The sequence below is a fragment of the Fusarium keratoplasticum genome, chromosome 2 (assembly GCF_025433545.1).
Source record: "Fusarium keratoplasticum isolate Fu6.1 chromosome 2, whole genome shotgun sequence".
NCBI classification, from domain to species: Eukaryota; Fungi; Ascomycota; class Sordariomycetes; order Hypocreales; family Nectriaceae; genus Fusarium; species Fusarium keratoplasticum.
This window is the reverse complement of record NC_070530.1, coordinates 4,748,534-4,762,336: the sequence shown is the minus strand read 5'-3', so window position 1 is coordinate 4,762,336 and position 13,803 is coordinate 4,748,534. Positions and strand designations below refer to the sequence as shown.

Sequence of the window (13,803 nt, the reverse complement as noted above, 5' to 3'; positions counted from 1 at the left end):
TTGTGGTTGCTATTAGGGTCCGTAGTGTGTCGGGTTCGATTTGTGGTCCGCAGCGTGCTCCTGTGGCCGCGTCATACCCGGCAGCTTCCTTTGCTGCTTGGTCTGCCGCTTCGTTGCCAGGCACATCCTAGTACGGCTTGGAGGGCTAATCAGCCTAGCCCTACCGGTACAAGGCATGTCCCAGTCTGGGCAGCAGTCCGTACCAGAACGTCCAACAATTGGTACAAATGGACGGGTACTAAGGATGACTAATAGCTTGGGCGAATAAACGAGGATGGAGCAACCATCTCCTGAGTGCGTGTAGACCTCCACTGTGGTTACCGCAGGGGTAGTAGGCCAATCGGAGGGCTTGACAACCGCAGTACCTTCCTCTAGCCTACGTTTTGGTTAAGAATAAAGTATACTCATTATAAGATCTTAGCGATAAGCTGCCCATGACCACCTAAAATCGACGCTAATTGTTAAAGGACTAACACTGGGGCGAGTTACTTTGCCGAGGTCTACACGCACTCAGGAGATAAGGGGAACCATTCCCCTAGCTTACATAACCACAGTCGGTCACTCAGCACAAAATCTCACCTCCCGTGCATTACTATCAGTGACATCATCCCAGACAGTATTCTACTCTTTAATCACCCGCAATTCTCCTTCTCCTAGATTTCCATGGCGCCCCATTTTATGGCATCTTTTACCCCCCTTTTGGCCACCATGAGCCATGCGAGCGCCGTCACTCAGGACGGTGCAATGGCTGCTTCTCAGCGACCTCCACTTCAAGCATCATGACTTGGATCGGGTGCGGCAGACGGCGCAGTGGATCGTTGCGGAGGCGGAGCGAAACCACGTCGGGCGGGCGGTGGTGTGCGGCGACCTGCTGACGAGCCGAACGATGCAGCCGACGCATGTGCTGTCTGCGTGTTACCGCTTCATCAGTCTCCTCAGCGACATCGTGCCGCGTGTTCATATCGTGCTCGGCAACCATGACCTCGCCTACCGTCGCGACTACCAGACCACGGCCCTTGACGCCCTCAATATCAAACGCCTGGCGCCGTACGTGTCGCTGCATAGCGTCGTCGCTCACCACGAATGGGACGGCCGACGCGTCTTGCTGCTGCCGTTTCGCGAGGAGCAGAACGAGCTGACGGGGGCCGTGGCTGCTCTAGGCCCCAGCGAGGCGAGCAAGACAGTTGCCTTTGCCCATCTCGCAATCAACAAGGCTATCACACAGCGGCATGTAGTCGGTGCCGGCGTCGACAATCCTCGCGCTGCGAACTCTATTACGCACCGTGGCTTGACGGGCCCGAATCGTTTTGCCTCTCTGGCCCGAACGTTCACGGGGCATTTCCACAGCCACCAGACCATCACCCAGGAACAATCCGGCAGCAAGGTCGATTTACAAGGGAGCGTCACATACCTGGGCTCGCCCTTGCAGCTAAACTGGGCCGACCTCTACGACGAGCAGCGGGGCGTCGTTTTGTTCGATCCAGAGACACTCGAGCACGAACTACTCATCAACCCGCATGCGGTCGGCTACATAACAGCTGACCTGCAGCAAGTTCTCAGCGGCCAGGTCGACGAGGGTGCCATGACAGACAAGCATGTCATGCTCATCGGCAAGCTTACCCATCTCAAGTATGTCACGGCTCGTGACAAGCTTCTCTCGCTGGGCGTGCGGAGCGTGCGGAGCTGGACTCCTATGGGCCTTGCTTTGCACGCCGACCGATCTTCATTCGGCGGTCTCGGCGCGTCGGTGCCGGCGAGTGATGCCGCTGTCCAGCCCTTGGAGGAGTCCACCAGGGATGAGACGGATCTAGCCATAACCACCGACGGTGTTTCGGGCTCTGACCCTGGCTCCGAACCTCGGGTTGAAAGACTCGACCTCGCCGCAGAGGCTCGCGAATATGTCGAGTCGCTGGATCTGGACGAGTCTCTTCTCTTGCGACGGGACGAGTTAGTGCGGGTTGGCCAACGCATGATCCAAGTCTCCCGCGAGATCGCTGACCAGGATGGCGAGGACAAGGTTAACTATCAAGACTTCCTCGATAGGTCATCTCAAGTTGTCGGCACAAGAACCGCCACTGAGCTGGCAGGGCCTTCTACCCACGTCTTCGTCGCCGAGCCGCGCACGCTTATAATCACTAACTTCCTCGGCGTACAGAACACCATCAACATCGACTTCCGATAAGACCTCCCGCGCGGATTGACCTTCCTGGTCGGCGACAATGGCTCCGGTAAGAGCACACTCGTCGAGGCCATGGCGTGGTGTCAGTTCGGGCGGTGCATTCGCGGCGGGCTAGCGGCCAACGACGTCGTCAACGACAATGTAGGCAACAACTGCTCCGTCAAGCTGGAGTTCGCCAACGGATACACCATTGAACGGTGTCGCAAGCACAAGGTCTACAAAAATCGCGTCATTATCTCGCTGCGTGGTGAGCCACAGCCCCAGTTCGAGCACCCAGACGTGCGCACAACGCAGGCGGCCATCAACGAGCTGCTTGGCACCGACTACGAGACATACGTCAGGACGGTCGTGCTGAGCCACGAGAGTGCAGCGAGCTTTTTGAACTCGACGCCAGCGCAGCGGCGCGACCTGATCGAGGCATCGCTCGGACTGTCAATGTTAGATCAGTGCGGACAGGTGTCGAGGCTGCTGCTCAAGGACATCGACGCAGACGTGAACAAGGTGGAGGGCGAGCTAGAAGGTTTGGTCCGGACGATAGAGTATAATGAACGACGGCTCGAAGATCTAAACCGGACACAGAAACGCCTCGAATATGAGGCGGAGGAGGCTGTCACATCTTTAGAGGCAGCTCTTCAAGACCATGCAAGCAAAGGAACCCAGGCCCCCGAGCTCAACATGGATTTTCGCATTCAGATTTTGGCGCTGCAGAATCAAATCCACACCGAGCAGGAGAATTTACAACGGCTGAAGAGCTCTTATGCCCAGATGCAAGAGCAGAAACATGCCGAGTCGACATCATGGCCAGGCTGGCTACAGCAGCAACTCAGTCAAAAACTCGAGGCCATGACCGCGGCTCACCCCATAGGCCTGCGCAGACTCTTCCACGTCATAGAGGCCTCTATTCTCCGCGTCCTTTTAGTGACCTTTAGGGGCCTCGTGCGCACATTCGGGATTCCAAAGGACCGCCCTCGGGGAACAACCAGCACCCAAAACCATGACCAGGAAGCGGCCATTAACGGTCTCCGTCGAGACATCAAGACAAGCACGTCGCGGTTACAGAGCCTAAGGCACGAGGAAAAGCTGAGTACTGACCACGCCATCATGATTAGCGAGCAGCTTGCGCAGGCCATCCGGGCTCAAAAGGCATGCGAAGCCTTGCACCAACAGGCCACGATCAAGCAACGCGACGTAGCCACATATAAGTGCCTGGCTGAAACCGAGCAGTCATCTCTGCACTCCCTACGCTCGGAACACGACGCGCTGGCCACTAAGCTGCAAGAGCTTGCCGCTAATCGCGAGCTCTTCGTCTTTTGGTCCTCCGCCCTGGCAAGGCGCGCCTGCCGCGCCTCTTCGTCTTCCTCGCCCAGCTCCACGACGAAGGCAACGGTCAATTTCCGCGAGCACATCCTTGTGAAGTCATTATCGGAGCTCAACGCACTCCTCGCGTAGGTCCTTACGGTGCTGTACGATGACACGCGCCACGCGCATATGGCAACGGGGATGCTGCGTTCACTGTTCGACTCCGAGTCCGCCGACGATATGACCGATACATCCCTCTCGGGGTCCGTTCTCGGTCCCACCCTTGCTGTCCACCCCTCGCTCGCCTATAGTAAGCGCTCAAGTGGCGAGCGTAAGCGCGTCGACCTAGCGCTCTTCTTCGCACTGTTGTAACTAGCGCGGGCTAGAAGTGCACACCGCGCGCACTACGTGCTCGTTGACGAGGTGTTTGATAACCTGGACAAGGCGGGCCAGGCGACTGTAGTCAGGTGGTGCGGCGTCATGTCGCAGACGGTGGTCGGCTGGATCGTGGTGATCACGCACAGTTAATCTTTGGTCGAACGAGATCCGGGGGAAGACGCGAGCAAGGCCTTGGTTGTGAGGGCAATGATGGGTCAAGGAGGCACGGAGCTATTTGTCAACGGACATAGGATTAGTGGAGATTGAAAAGCCTTGCAAACCGTCCTGGTACTGGGGATAGCAAGTCTTTTGCTTCCCATGCGATCACAACGGTCCTGGACGGCGACGGTGTTTCGCGTGGGCGCGCTCCGAGAGTCTACCAGCAGTGCGATGGTTGGGTACTGGTGATCTGCCGCCGCGCTAAGGTCCGGGGCCTAAAATTAGCAGTAAACTTTCGCCAGCCTCCTTATTGTTTACTAGGAAGCGGGTGGCAGCTTACCAGAAATGATTCCAGGAAAGGGTTTACCGGTAATGCGATAACCCTGGGCTAGTAAGATGCGAGGCGGATAGACTGCGATTACTGGTCAGCACAACTGAAAGAAACGCATGGTTCTAAATTTCCCAGTAAGCGCCAGGGATGGTTGGCGGCGATTACTGGTAAGCGCCAGCGGACAGGATCAGGTAACAGCAAGCAGGAATCGGAAGGCTATCGAATTTACCAATAAGCGCTAAGGGCGGGGCAAACTGAAAACAGAAACCGTCCTTGTACCTGCCTCTTTACGACCCTGTGAAACATGCACACCCCTCCTTGGTAGCACTCAGGTTCGCGTTTCTGTCCCCAAGCCAAAAGAGGAGCCTAAGAAACGGGCTACAAGAAACATCAACCCGTTCTAGCACAATCCCATTCTCGAGGAATTATTGTGCAGTCGGCAGAAGTACATATTGCTCGCGTCTGCGCGTCCTCGCAGCGCACTGCTCACAATGTAGAGGTCGCAGCTGCCCTATCAACATGTCACGTTTTCTTGAAAGGGGCGCCTCAACAACCGAGATGAACGACATGTTCGAGCTCATGGATATCGATAGCGAGCAAATCGTTGCGTGCCCTGCGTCTGAGACGATACGCGAAGTTAACATTACTTCCGACTTGACACACAGAGATAGCAACGCTTACAAAGCGGGGTTACCTGAGAAGCCAAGTTTTGGGTCTGGGACTTGGGAGAAGCCTCTCACTAGCATCTGGAACTCGGTGCGCTTAGAGACACGCCGAAATCCTCCCTGTAGGGTATCACGTGGGAGGTACGATAAACAGAAAAGGAAAGTCTCATTCACAGGCTGGCAATATTGTATCCTGAAACGAAACAGTCAGATCCGTCGCCGACCGCCCAAGAAGGCAAGCCGCAATCTTCGCGAGTTGGTTCGTGTGACGACGCTAAGCCAAAGATTAGTCGGGCACGATCCAATGGACCTCTTCGCCCAAAATTGCGTAAAGGCAATTACAGACTGGATCTCATTACTTGGCAAAACCATAATACCAGGCGATCTCGTAAGCTCAGACCCCCGTATTATTGCTGCTTTCAAAGCTGTGGACAGGATCATTCGTGGACAAGAAGGAACGCACTTGCTGCGACGGCTGGCTTACGTGCAGTTGATGCGGATATTTACCACGCTTGAATCCATTATAAGATCAGAGAGGGTACATGGACGTGCCCCACGTGAGCCTTGTTATCGCGACGCGACCATTGCCATCGACATTTACATGAAGGCTCAGGAAGACCGTTCACACCCAGACGCTCTGAGACGTGAGCTGAAAGAACGCAAACGAGCTAGTAGAAGCTGGAGCGACCTAGCGGGACCATCTCCACTCTTCACCATGATATATTCGGATGCTGCTGAGTCGATCGTGTATGGTGTTGCCCGTCCTCGAAAGATTTGTTACTGACTCTCGGCAAGCGGGGCGTTGGAAGACAAGACAGTACAAGCCTAAAGTTGGTGGCGGCAAGCGTCTTGGAGCGTTCAGACAAGGCTGCTCATATTTGTACTCTGCTCACCGAGAGTGCAGAATGGGCTATCAGGTCTAGCTGTTTAGTTGACATGCGCTAGATTGCGGCTATACAAATAAGGGAAGTTCTCAAGTAGTTCTTGTTTGGGCGCAGGTGTCACTATCCCTCCAAGCTTTGGCGTCGGGAGTGCGCTGGGCTCTGGCTGTTGTAGGGGCCTGGTTCAGTAAGCGTGTTTTTGGACATGATATTGATGGAGCGCTGAGGGCTGGTTGTGATGGGGCGCATTCATGGCCGATTGCTGGGATGCGCCCCCGGAGCGGGTTGCCGTAACGCGCGCCCAGGGCCAGGCGCTAGGAGGAGACTTGGGGCTGGGAGCTACGGATGTGCCAGGCGCGGTGGTGAGGAGGTGAGGAGCGCTTATTGCTAGTTGCTGTGAGGCGCACTCTGAGCGGGTTGCTGGAATGCGCTCCCAGGGCCGGGCGCTGGGAGGGGCGCTGGCTACAGGGTGGGGCTTGGTGTCGGACCCAGGTGACAAGCAAGGCCCATGGGCCCATTGACCTCTCGACAACTGCCACAAGAGATTTTTCTGCCAAAAGACCTAGAGGGAGACGTGCTACTCGTGTTACTAATCTGGCCTCGTTCAATACATTTTGTCTCTAAATGAACCCTTTCCATATATTAACATCTTTTGCCTGGCAGCGTGAAGGGCTTCGTTGCGTTGTAGTCGAGCGGACGGATGGCAAAATATCCACATGTGCATCGGAGAGAAAAGCGGGAAATCTGGGGACAGCTGGCCAGCGTTGGCGAAGTGGGGCACCGCGGATAAATACTGATCCGAGGGGCTTCGGCTGTTCGCCGGACCGCGCTATCCGAGCATGATCGTTGAGATGATTACAACCGCGTAGGATAAAATCAATCAATCAACCAATCAATCAGGGCTTTGGCATCCTCTAAATGCTGATGGCGGATCCGCTAAGTGTTACTTCTGGGCTTTTAGCCATCATTACTGCCACGGCCCAGTCAAGCAAGGCGCTTTACCAGACTGTCCAGAGCTTCAGGGACCACCCTCGCTCTGTTCGGCAGCTGAGAGACGAGCTTGAGGCTCTCAATGGTGTTCTCCATTCCTTGGAGGCTTCTGTCGGAGGCGAACCTTCTATTCTAGTCCCGCTGAAGTTTCCGCTCGAGAAATGTACTAAAGCCTGTGCGGATTTTCAGAAACTGATAGTCAGATACACTAGACATTCCGGACCGGGAAACACTAGCTTCAGAGACTGGGCAAGGCTCAGATACATGGACAATGACATCAATAGCTTCACGGCTATGTTGGCTGGGTATAAATCCACCATTGCCATCGCTCTAGCAGATGCAAACTTGTCAGATAACCTACTTCTCGCGCTAGATACTTGGCTGACCCAACGACTAGACGTTCAAGCACGGTTACCCTTCAAGTCCTGAACGAAGATGAAGATAAGATTCGAGTTACGAAGCCAGACCTCGAGAACCACCTCGAGGAGATCGCGCCGATGTCACCTTACGATGCCACACCGGTTCGTGAACGGCATGGTGGTTCAGATGTCGATGAAGATACATATGTCGAGGCAGAGGCGGACGAGTCTGGCGAGGAAAAGATACCATCGGCCGTGTTCCTGCCGCATCAAGAGATGCCCAATGCCCGTGGCAGCAAAGGCGAGGGCATCGGCGCGGGCTATGCGCCGCGTCCAAGATTACTGTCCCAGAGTCAGACATCCCCGTGGCTCGTCAAAGATGATGAGCCTGTCTTTGAACTGCACCGCTTGCAGTCCCGTGAGGGCCATTCAACGCCGACGCCTTCGGTCGATGATGAAGGGTTTGAAGACAACACTTATTCCGAGGCTAAAGATAACAACTCTGGCTCCTTGACAAATAACTCGTTCGATGGACAACAGAACGACGGATCAGAAAGGGGCACGTCCGCATGGGACCACGTGTCCAACGCTGATGTGCCTCGTGGCAGAGCGATGAATCTAGCGAAGGAGACCATAGAGCCGTTTGAGGGCTACGACTCTGATATCAGCGACCTAGAGAGCATCATGTCTGATGCACCATCCCTCGCATCCTCCCTCAGCTCCGTGGAACCGATCCACTGCACTGCAGTAACAGATTTGAAGGGCCTGCTTCTTCGTCATGAGGAACTGGAGCCGCTATACTCAATAGCGATTTCCCGAGTCGGGCCTGAAAGATTCCAGAAAAACCTCAGGTATCTCCTGCTGCGGTACGGCAAAGCATTACGCAAAGAAGCAGTCAATACAGCCCAGGACCAAGCCGCAAGATTGGTTCGGTCTGCCTCTCTTAGGATTGCATTTGAGATCAAGGAGGCCATCTCACATGACGCAGACCCGAAGGAATTTCCAAAGACACGCCGGGAAGAACTGAATGACTTCCTCAGGAAACTAGAACGCCGTGTCGAGGATCTCTCTAGCAGTGGTGACGAGTCCCTGGATGGCCGGGATACAGACAACTTGCAGACGCTGGAGAGTGTGAAGAACTTCATGATCTCTGCTGACGCCTTTGTGAAACTTTGCGGCGAGTTCAAGCGCTGGCTCAATATTAATGACGGACTGAAGGAAAACACTGAACACCGCAATGCATGTCAAGCAGAGGCAGAGGGAACATCTGAGTCCCAGAAACGCCTAGTTGCAGTTTGTTCACCTCTTTCCGCTCTGGAGACTGTCCAAGAGTGTTTCGTCGCACAACAAGAGTCAACGTTCTCTCCTCGCAATTCCCAACGAGAGTCTTTGGACATGAAGCAGTGTACCACGAAGCCCCCTTGTCCACGTCCGCATAGCTGGGTCGAGAGTGCTCTCAGAAACCTGAAGCACGTACGAAATGTGCTTTCGGATTTTGCACAGACGAGGGTTGCCAAGGGAGTTGCCCGTATATCATGGACATGCGTGAGTTCATCCAACAGCTGCACCCAAACTTACTGGTCTTGCAAATTGACCTTAACAGAGATGTGGAAAGCGTCTACGCATCGAGGTACCCAGGAGCCAGCAAGCTGCTGGACTGTCTTTCGCCTGTCAAGCAGCCGGGCCATCAGGCGCATCCAGTGTCTCTGTCGAGATTTCCGATGATGCCTCCTCATCGACTTCTTCCACCACGCAGGCCTCGACAGGGGTGAGCTCGTCCCTGAGCAACAACGGTCCACCACCGAGTTCGCCCTCAGCAGCACCATCCACCAACAGCAACGAGCTACCCGACCCGTTCATACCGGCCGGAACCAAGAAGTATATGCTCCTCTGCGTCAACACCGGGATGCGACTGATCAAGCTGGCGAATGTCGACGTCACCGATGTGGCGGATGCCGAAGAGATGTTCAGACGACTAAGAATGGCCTACTGCCAGCTTCGAGGCCCGAGAGGACGTAACCCGCTGGTCAAGCCCAAGTCGATGCATTACGTAAGGGTATGTTGCCAATCCCTGGTTTATTTTCCGAATACACCTCATCCAGCGTAAACCAACTTGATCTGACACCACATGCCTCCAGTTCCAGCTTCTCAGCCTCCTCAAATCTAAAGAATGCATTGGAAACTACCAGATCAACTCCATCCCCTCCCGCAAGGAAATCTTCCGCCAGGAATACGCCTTCCGCCCCTGCCCGCCTCTGCTAGGCGACCTGCCCATGCCTCCCGCCATCTTCATGCACTCCTTCCTCGATCCGGGCGACCACCTGGGCCCCATGGCTGTTGAGATGCTGCCGAAAAAGCTGCAGCGGGCGCTCGAATGGGACCGCGATGCCGCCAACGGCAGTGCGTTCAACATCCCCTGCGGGTGGGGTTTCTATATCGTGGAGGAGTTTGACTGGATCCGTATCGCGTGGTGTGTGTTTGTCGCTGCGGTGGTGTTTTCGCTCTTTGCGGTCTTGTGGTGTGTCCTTGTGCAGGATGTGCAGGGGGGAATGGGGATTGGGCAGTACTGTATCGGGCTGTTAGCGGTGGGGATTTCCGTTGTGTTGCTTGTTGGTCATGGTTCCGGCTCTGGTACTGAGTAAACTAGGTTGGTTGTAGACTAGTTGGGGCTGTATAACGGCTACTATGTACACTTTGGATACTTGGGAAGACTGGGAAACCAACTCGATTGTACAGAGGGTGTTCCAACATCTTCGTACGGACGAGCTCCCAGGTGGGCAATTGTCGATCTCAACGGGCTGATGGGTTCAGCAAAGTGGAATTCGGCAGTCACGCATACGAAATCATCGAAACGGTACGGGATCAATGCGAGGTAAGCCAACCTGGTGCGCAAAGACGTACGTCGATGCACATGCGGTCATGCGAAATGTCAAATTCGCCTATACACAGCCGCTAATAACTGACGCTTACGGTCTGCCGAGCAAGTGTGGACTCGCAAGATGTGGACTCGCGGCAAGAACATGGGTTAGGGCAGATGGTGGGGAAAGAAATGACCCAAGGCAAAATCCCGGACAGGTGGTTCAGACGGCTAGGTCCGCCGGTGGTCTTTCAGGAGCTTCAGCGCTACGTTCCTTACTCGAATCCGCGCACGCAGATTCCAAAGTCCCATCATACAGTAATACATAGTAGAGACTCAGATTTAACAAAGTGGATAGATGGTGTGTTAAACTGCAAAGCCACCAAACGCGGGGTCTGAGCAGTAAGCTAGCGCCTCTACGCGTCAAAGCAAATGCCTTGCTTCTCAGGCTCGTTGTTATATAATCTAGCCATAAGGGTACCCCACGTGACGAGTCTGGCTCTCTAATAGTCAGATCCAGCAGCCATTAGATAGAATTAGCAACTTAGACTTTAGATTACCTTTATGTGCCTCTTTTGCATTGTGACTTATGTTTCTTTTAACGAGATAGCTGCCAGAGTTAGCTATCTACCCTCCGCTTTCAGCAGTACTTTGACCCCTTGCCAGAGCCAAGGGATCTATAACACTCGTTCCGAAAGGTATTAGCGGACCCCGTAGGGGACCGGTCTCCTGTTACAGTAATGCAAATCCAAGCTACTAGTAGCCCGTAGTCAGATCATCAAATCATTGACCTCAATCCTGCTAGTAGCCTGTAATGGGATCACTCAGTAGCCTGGCCTACTAGTAGCCTAGAGACGGGCATTACTATAAGGGGTTGATGACCTAATAATAATCAGGCTACTAGCAGCCGCTATAGGAATGGGTTGATGACCTAGTAATCAGGCTACTAGTAGCTGCTATAGTAATGAGTTGATGACCTAGTACTGTAATCGGGCTTCTAGTAGTCTGAGTTGCAAGTCACGTAAGGTAAGTCATGTAAGTTAGTGAGCAGGAAGATAGGCTACTAGTAGCCGAGAGGTAACCATAATTACAGTCATGCGAATTTAACCCGTAGCCCGCGGTCAGTATGTCGCTTTACTGCATGGGGGGCTGCCTGTAGGCGTAAGCCGGCTTATTCCGCGAAGTTCGATATTCCGTTAAAGGTCGAACAGTCCTTTGCTATAGTGCCGACCACCTCCAGAGGCCGCCCAGCTTTCTACGTAAAGTCTTTGAGCACGGACCTCGGCGTGGCTGCTGTGCGCCATGCGTTATCAGAACTGTTGGTAATCTACGGTGCACGAGGACTCCGTAGGTAGGGATGCGGACGTGAGCTCCGCTACCAGGCCGGTGCTCCCAATCCTCTCTGAGCTGGACAAGCGCCCTGACAGGGGTGTTTTACCATGGGTGCCCGAAACAGACCCCTTGGTTCCGAATGCCGCTAGCTGCGGGGGTTCCCACTTTAATACCGTTATATTCATCGCCTTACCTGCCGCTGCCTCTTGGGCTGCAGGCCCGCAATGTCTTGTTTCGGCCCCTGGCAGCTGACAAAGAAAACAAACCCCACAACAGGCAACCTCTAAGTATACTTCGTTCAAGCTAATTTCCAACCCACATTGATAACTAGAGCACAGAATCGCGTTGTTGATAGCCTCTGTCGTCCTTCTCATTAAGCAAAAGACTCTATGGTTTTCACAATGGGACCTGGGCTTTGCGGCCTCTCTCAATTTAGTGCGCCACCAGTGCTGCGAACGGCAACACTCTTCTTAATATAGCATGCCCGTGTTTGTGGAGTTAGGGCTGGAGTTGGTTGTCAGCGACCCAGCACCAAGTGCCATGGTACTGTTTCAGGCACCAGAGCTAAAACGGTTCTCGCGGAACTAGGTTCCTCTGAACAGAGGTCGATTTTGACCCCCTGGTATGCCAATAGCGTAAGAAGGATTCTGGGGTGCCGAATTCATGCCTATGACGTGTCTACCCCACCGCAACACTCAGAAGAAGCTTTTATAGCCGTGCGCATCCCCGTCGTATCTTCCACAGTACATTGGCTCTTCTATTGTGAAATTGACGATTTTATACTCTTATTTGATGTCATGGCGGCTCTGCTTCGTCTCCCTCCCGAGATCACCAAGTTGATATTCGACGAACTCTCGTTGGAAGACTTTTTACACCTCCGGCAGACATGCAAAGAGGCTAATGCAAAGACATTTCATATTGTCAACCAGAATTTCTTCCAGACGCGAAATGTGATGTTAGAACGACAGAGTCTTGAGTGCCTTCTCAACATATCGAAACATCACCACCTGGCAGGATCCATCACGACACTGAACATTTGCGTTGACCACCTTTTGCCCTTGGAAGAACTCCAGAGGATGGTACTGCCCCACGGTCAGCACAACTCTGAGGAACGGTGCACTGATCATCTGCATCACCTCAACGTTAAGGAATACCGGAAACGATTCAGCGATCAAGAGCGATTGATGCAAACCGGTCGAGACATTGAGTATCTGACGGAGACCATGACCGGCCTTATCCACTGCAAACAGATCAACATTGGTGACGGCGATCGGCCTTGGGGATTGAACCAATTAAGAAAATGTATCGGTATCTTTCCCCAAAAAGGTCTGACTTTCCAGTCACGCAAGAGCATCGAACTTGTCAGCCACGTGCTGCAGACCGTTTTGGTTGCAGTAGCAAACAGCCAGCTACGCATCGAGGACCTTGACATTAGTATTGGAGATCCGATGAACTGCATCAGTTCTGAAGCAATGATGAACTACATCAGCCCACAAGGTTGTATCGTACCCAGTATGCTTGTTGGGCCATCTTCTACCGTTCTCGGGCAACCTGGGATTAGAGGTCTTCGTCGGCTCTCCATCCTCCTCGACCCAGGGGTTTCTGGAGAGAAATCCTCAAGCTGGGAATCAGACCTTATTTATTTCTTCGGACTCCTACCGCAACTTTCAGACCTACAACTTAGGTTTGAGGATCGCGATGGCCATGGAAGATTTTCAGCGCTCTGCTCAGCTCTATACTTCCCCAGACTGGAGGTGCTGACTCTTGATTCGGTCCGCTGCACTGGCATAGATTTGGCATTTTTCTTGCTTCGACATCACGAAACGCTCCGAGACATATCACTTAGCTCTGTCGATCTGAGTGACGGCATCAAGGCATGGTGCCGGCTAGTTGAGATGACCCGAGACTTCCTGGATGTCTCATCTTTTTCTATGCTGGATAGTTTAGGCGCGGGAATGGATCTCCAGTGCGTGAGTAGCGAGATCCATATACCCGACAGCCTTGAAGCCACCAGTGCAGGGAGTCTTGACCGCATTGCTTGTTTGCTGCATAGAGCAGCATGGCCTTTTCAACCGTTTATTAACTCACGCTTCATGGCTTCCAAACAACAGACTTTCATATGCCACACGAACATGCTTTGAGCCAAGGGAGGAAGGAGTGATCAAAATTGAGCATAGAACTGAAGCCAAAAGTTGCTGTTATGATCAGAATAATTGAATGCACATTTTAGCCAATAGTAGTTAAGCTATCATGCCAGCAGATTACTATGCCAGCAGGTTACTATGCCAGCAGGTTACTATGCTAGCAGGTTGTAATGCTAGCAGGTTATTATTTCTAGAAATTTCCAGCGAGTTACTATGCCAATAGGCTACA

The 13,803-nt window shown here is 53.4% G+C and overlaps 3 protein-coding genes across 3 annotated transcripts; all 3 read left to right on the top strand.

Annotated features, from left to right (window-relative positions):
• Positions 1 to 715: 715 nt before the first annotated feature.
• NCS57_00335100 (AAA-23 domain-containing protein) lies at positions 716 to 2,182 on the top strand (the record flags this gene model as incomplete). The annotated part of the gene is made up of 1 exon (XM_053053350.1): positions 716 to 2,182. One exon carries the CDS (start codon positions 716 to 718, stop codon positions 2,180 to 2,182), a length of 1,467 nt encoding a protein of 488 aa, XP_052918596.1.
• Positions 2,183 to 2,251: 69 nt separating this feature from the next.
• On the top strand, positions 2,252 to 3,628 carry NCS57_00335000 (AAA-23 domain-containing protein; the record flags this gene model as incomplete). Its single annotated transcript, XM_053053349.1, has 1 exon — positions 2,252 to 3,628. One exon carries the CDS (start codon positions 2,252 to 2,254, stop codon positions 3,626 to 3,628), a length of 1,377 nt encoding a protein of 458 aa, XP_052918595.1.
• Positions 3,629 to 6,810: 3,182 nt separating this feature from the next.
• Positions 6,811 to 9,883, top strand: NCS57_00334900 (uncharacterized protein; the record flags this gene model as incomplete). The annotated part of the gene is made up of 4 exons (XM_053053348.1): positions 6,811 to 7,229; positions 7,280 to 8,786; positions 8,845 to 9,297; positions 9,380 to 9,883. The coding sequence occupies 4 exons, from the start codon at positions 6,811 to 6,813 to the stop codon at positions 9,881 to 9,883; spliced, it is 2,883 nt and encodes a 960-aa protein (XP_052918594.1).
• Between the last annotated feature and the right edge of the window lie 3,920 nt (positions 9,884 to 13,803).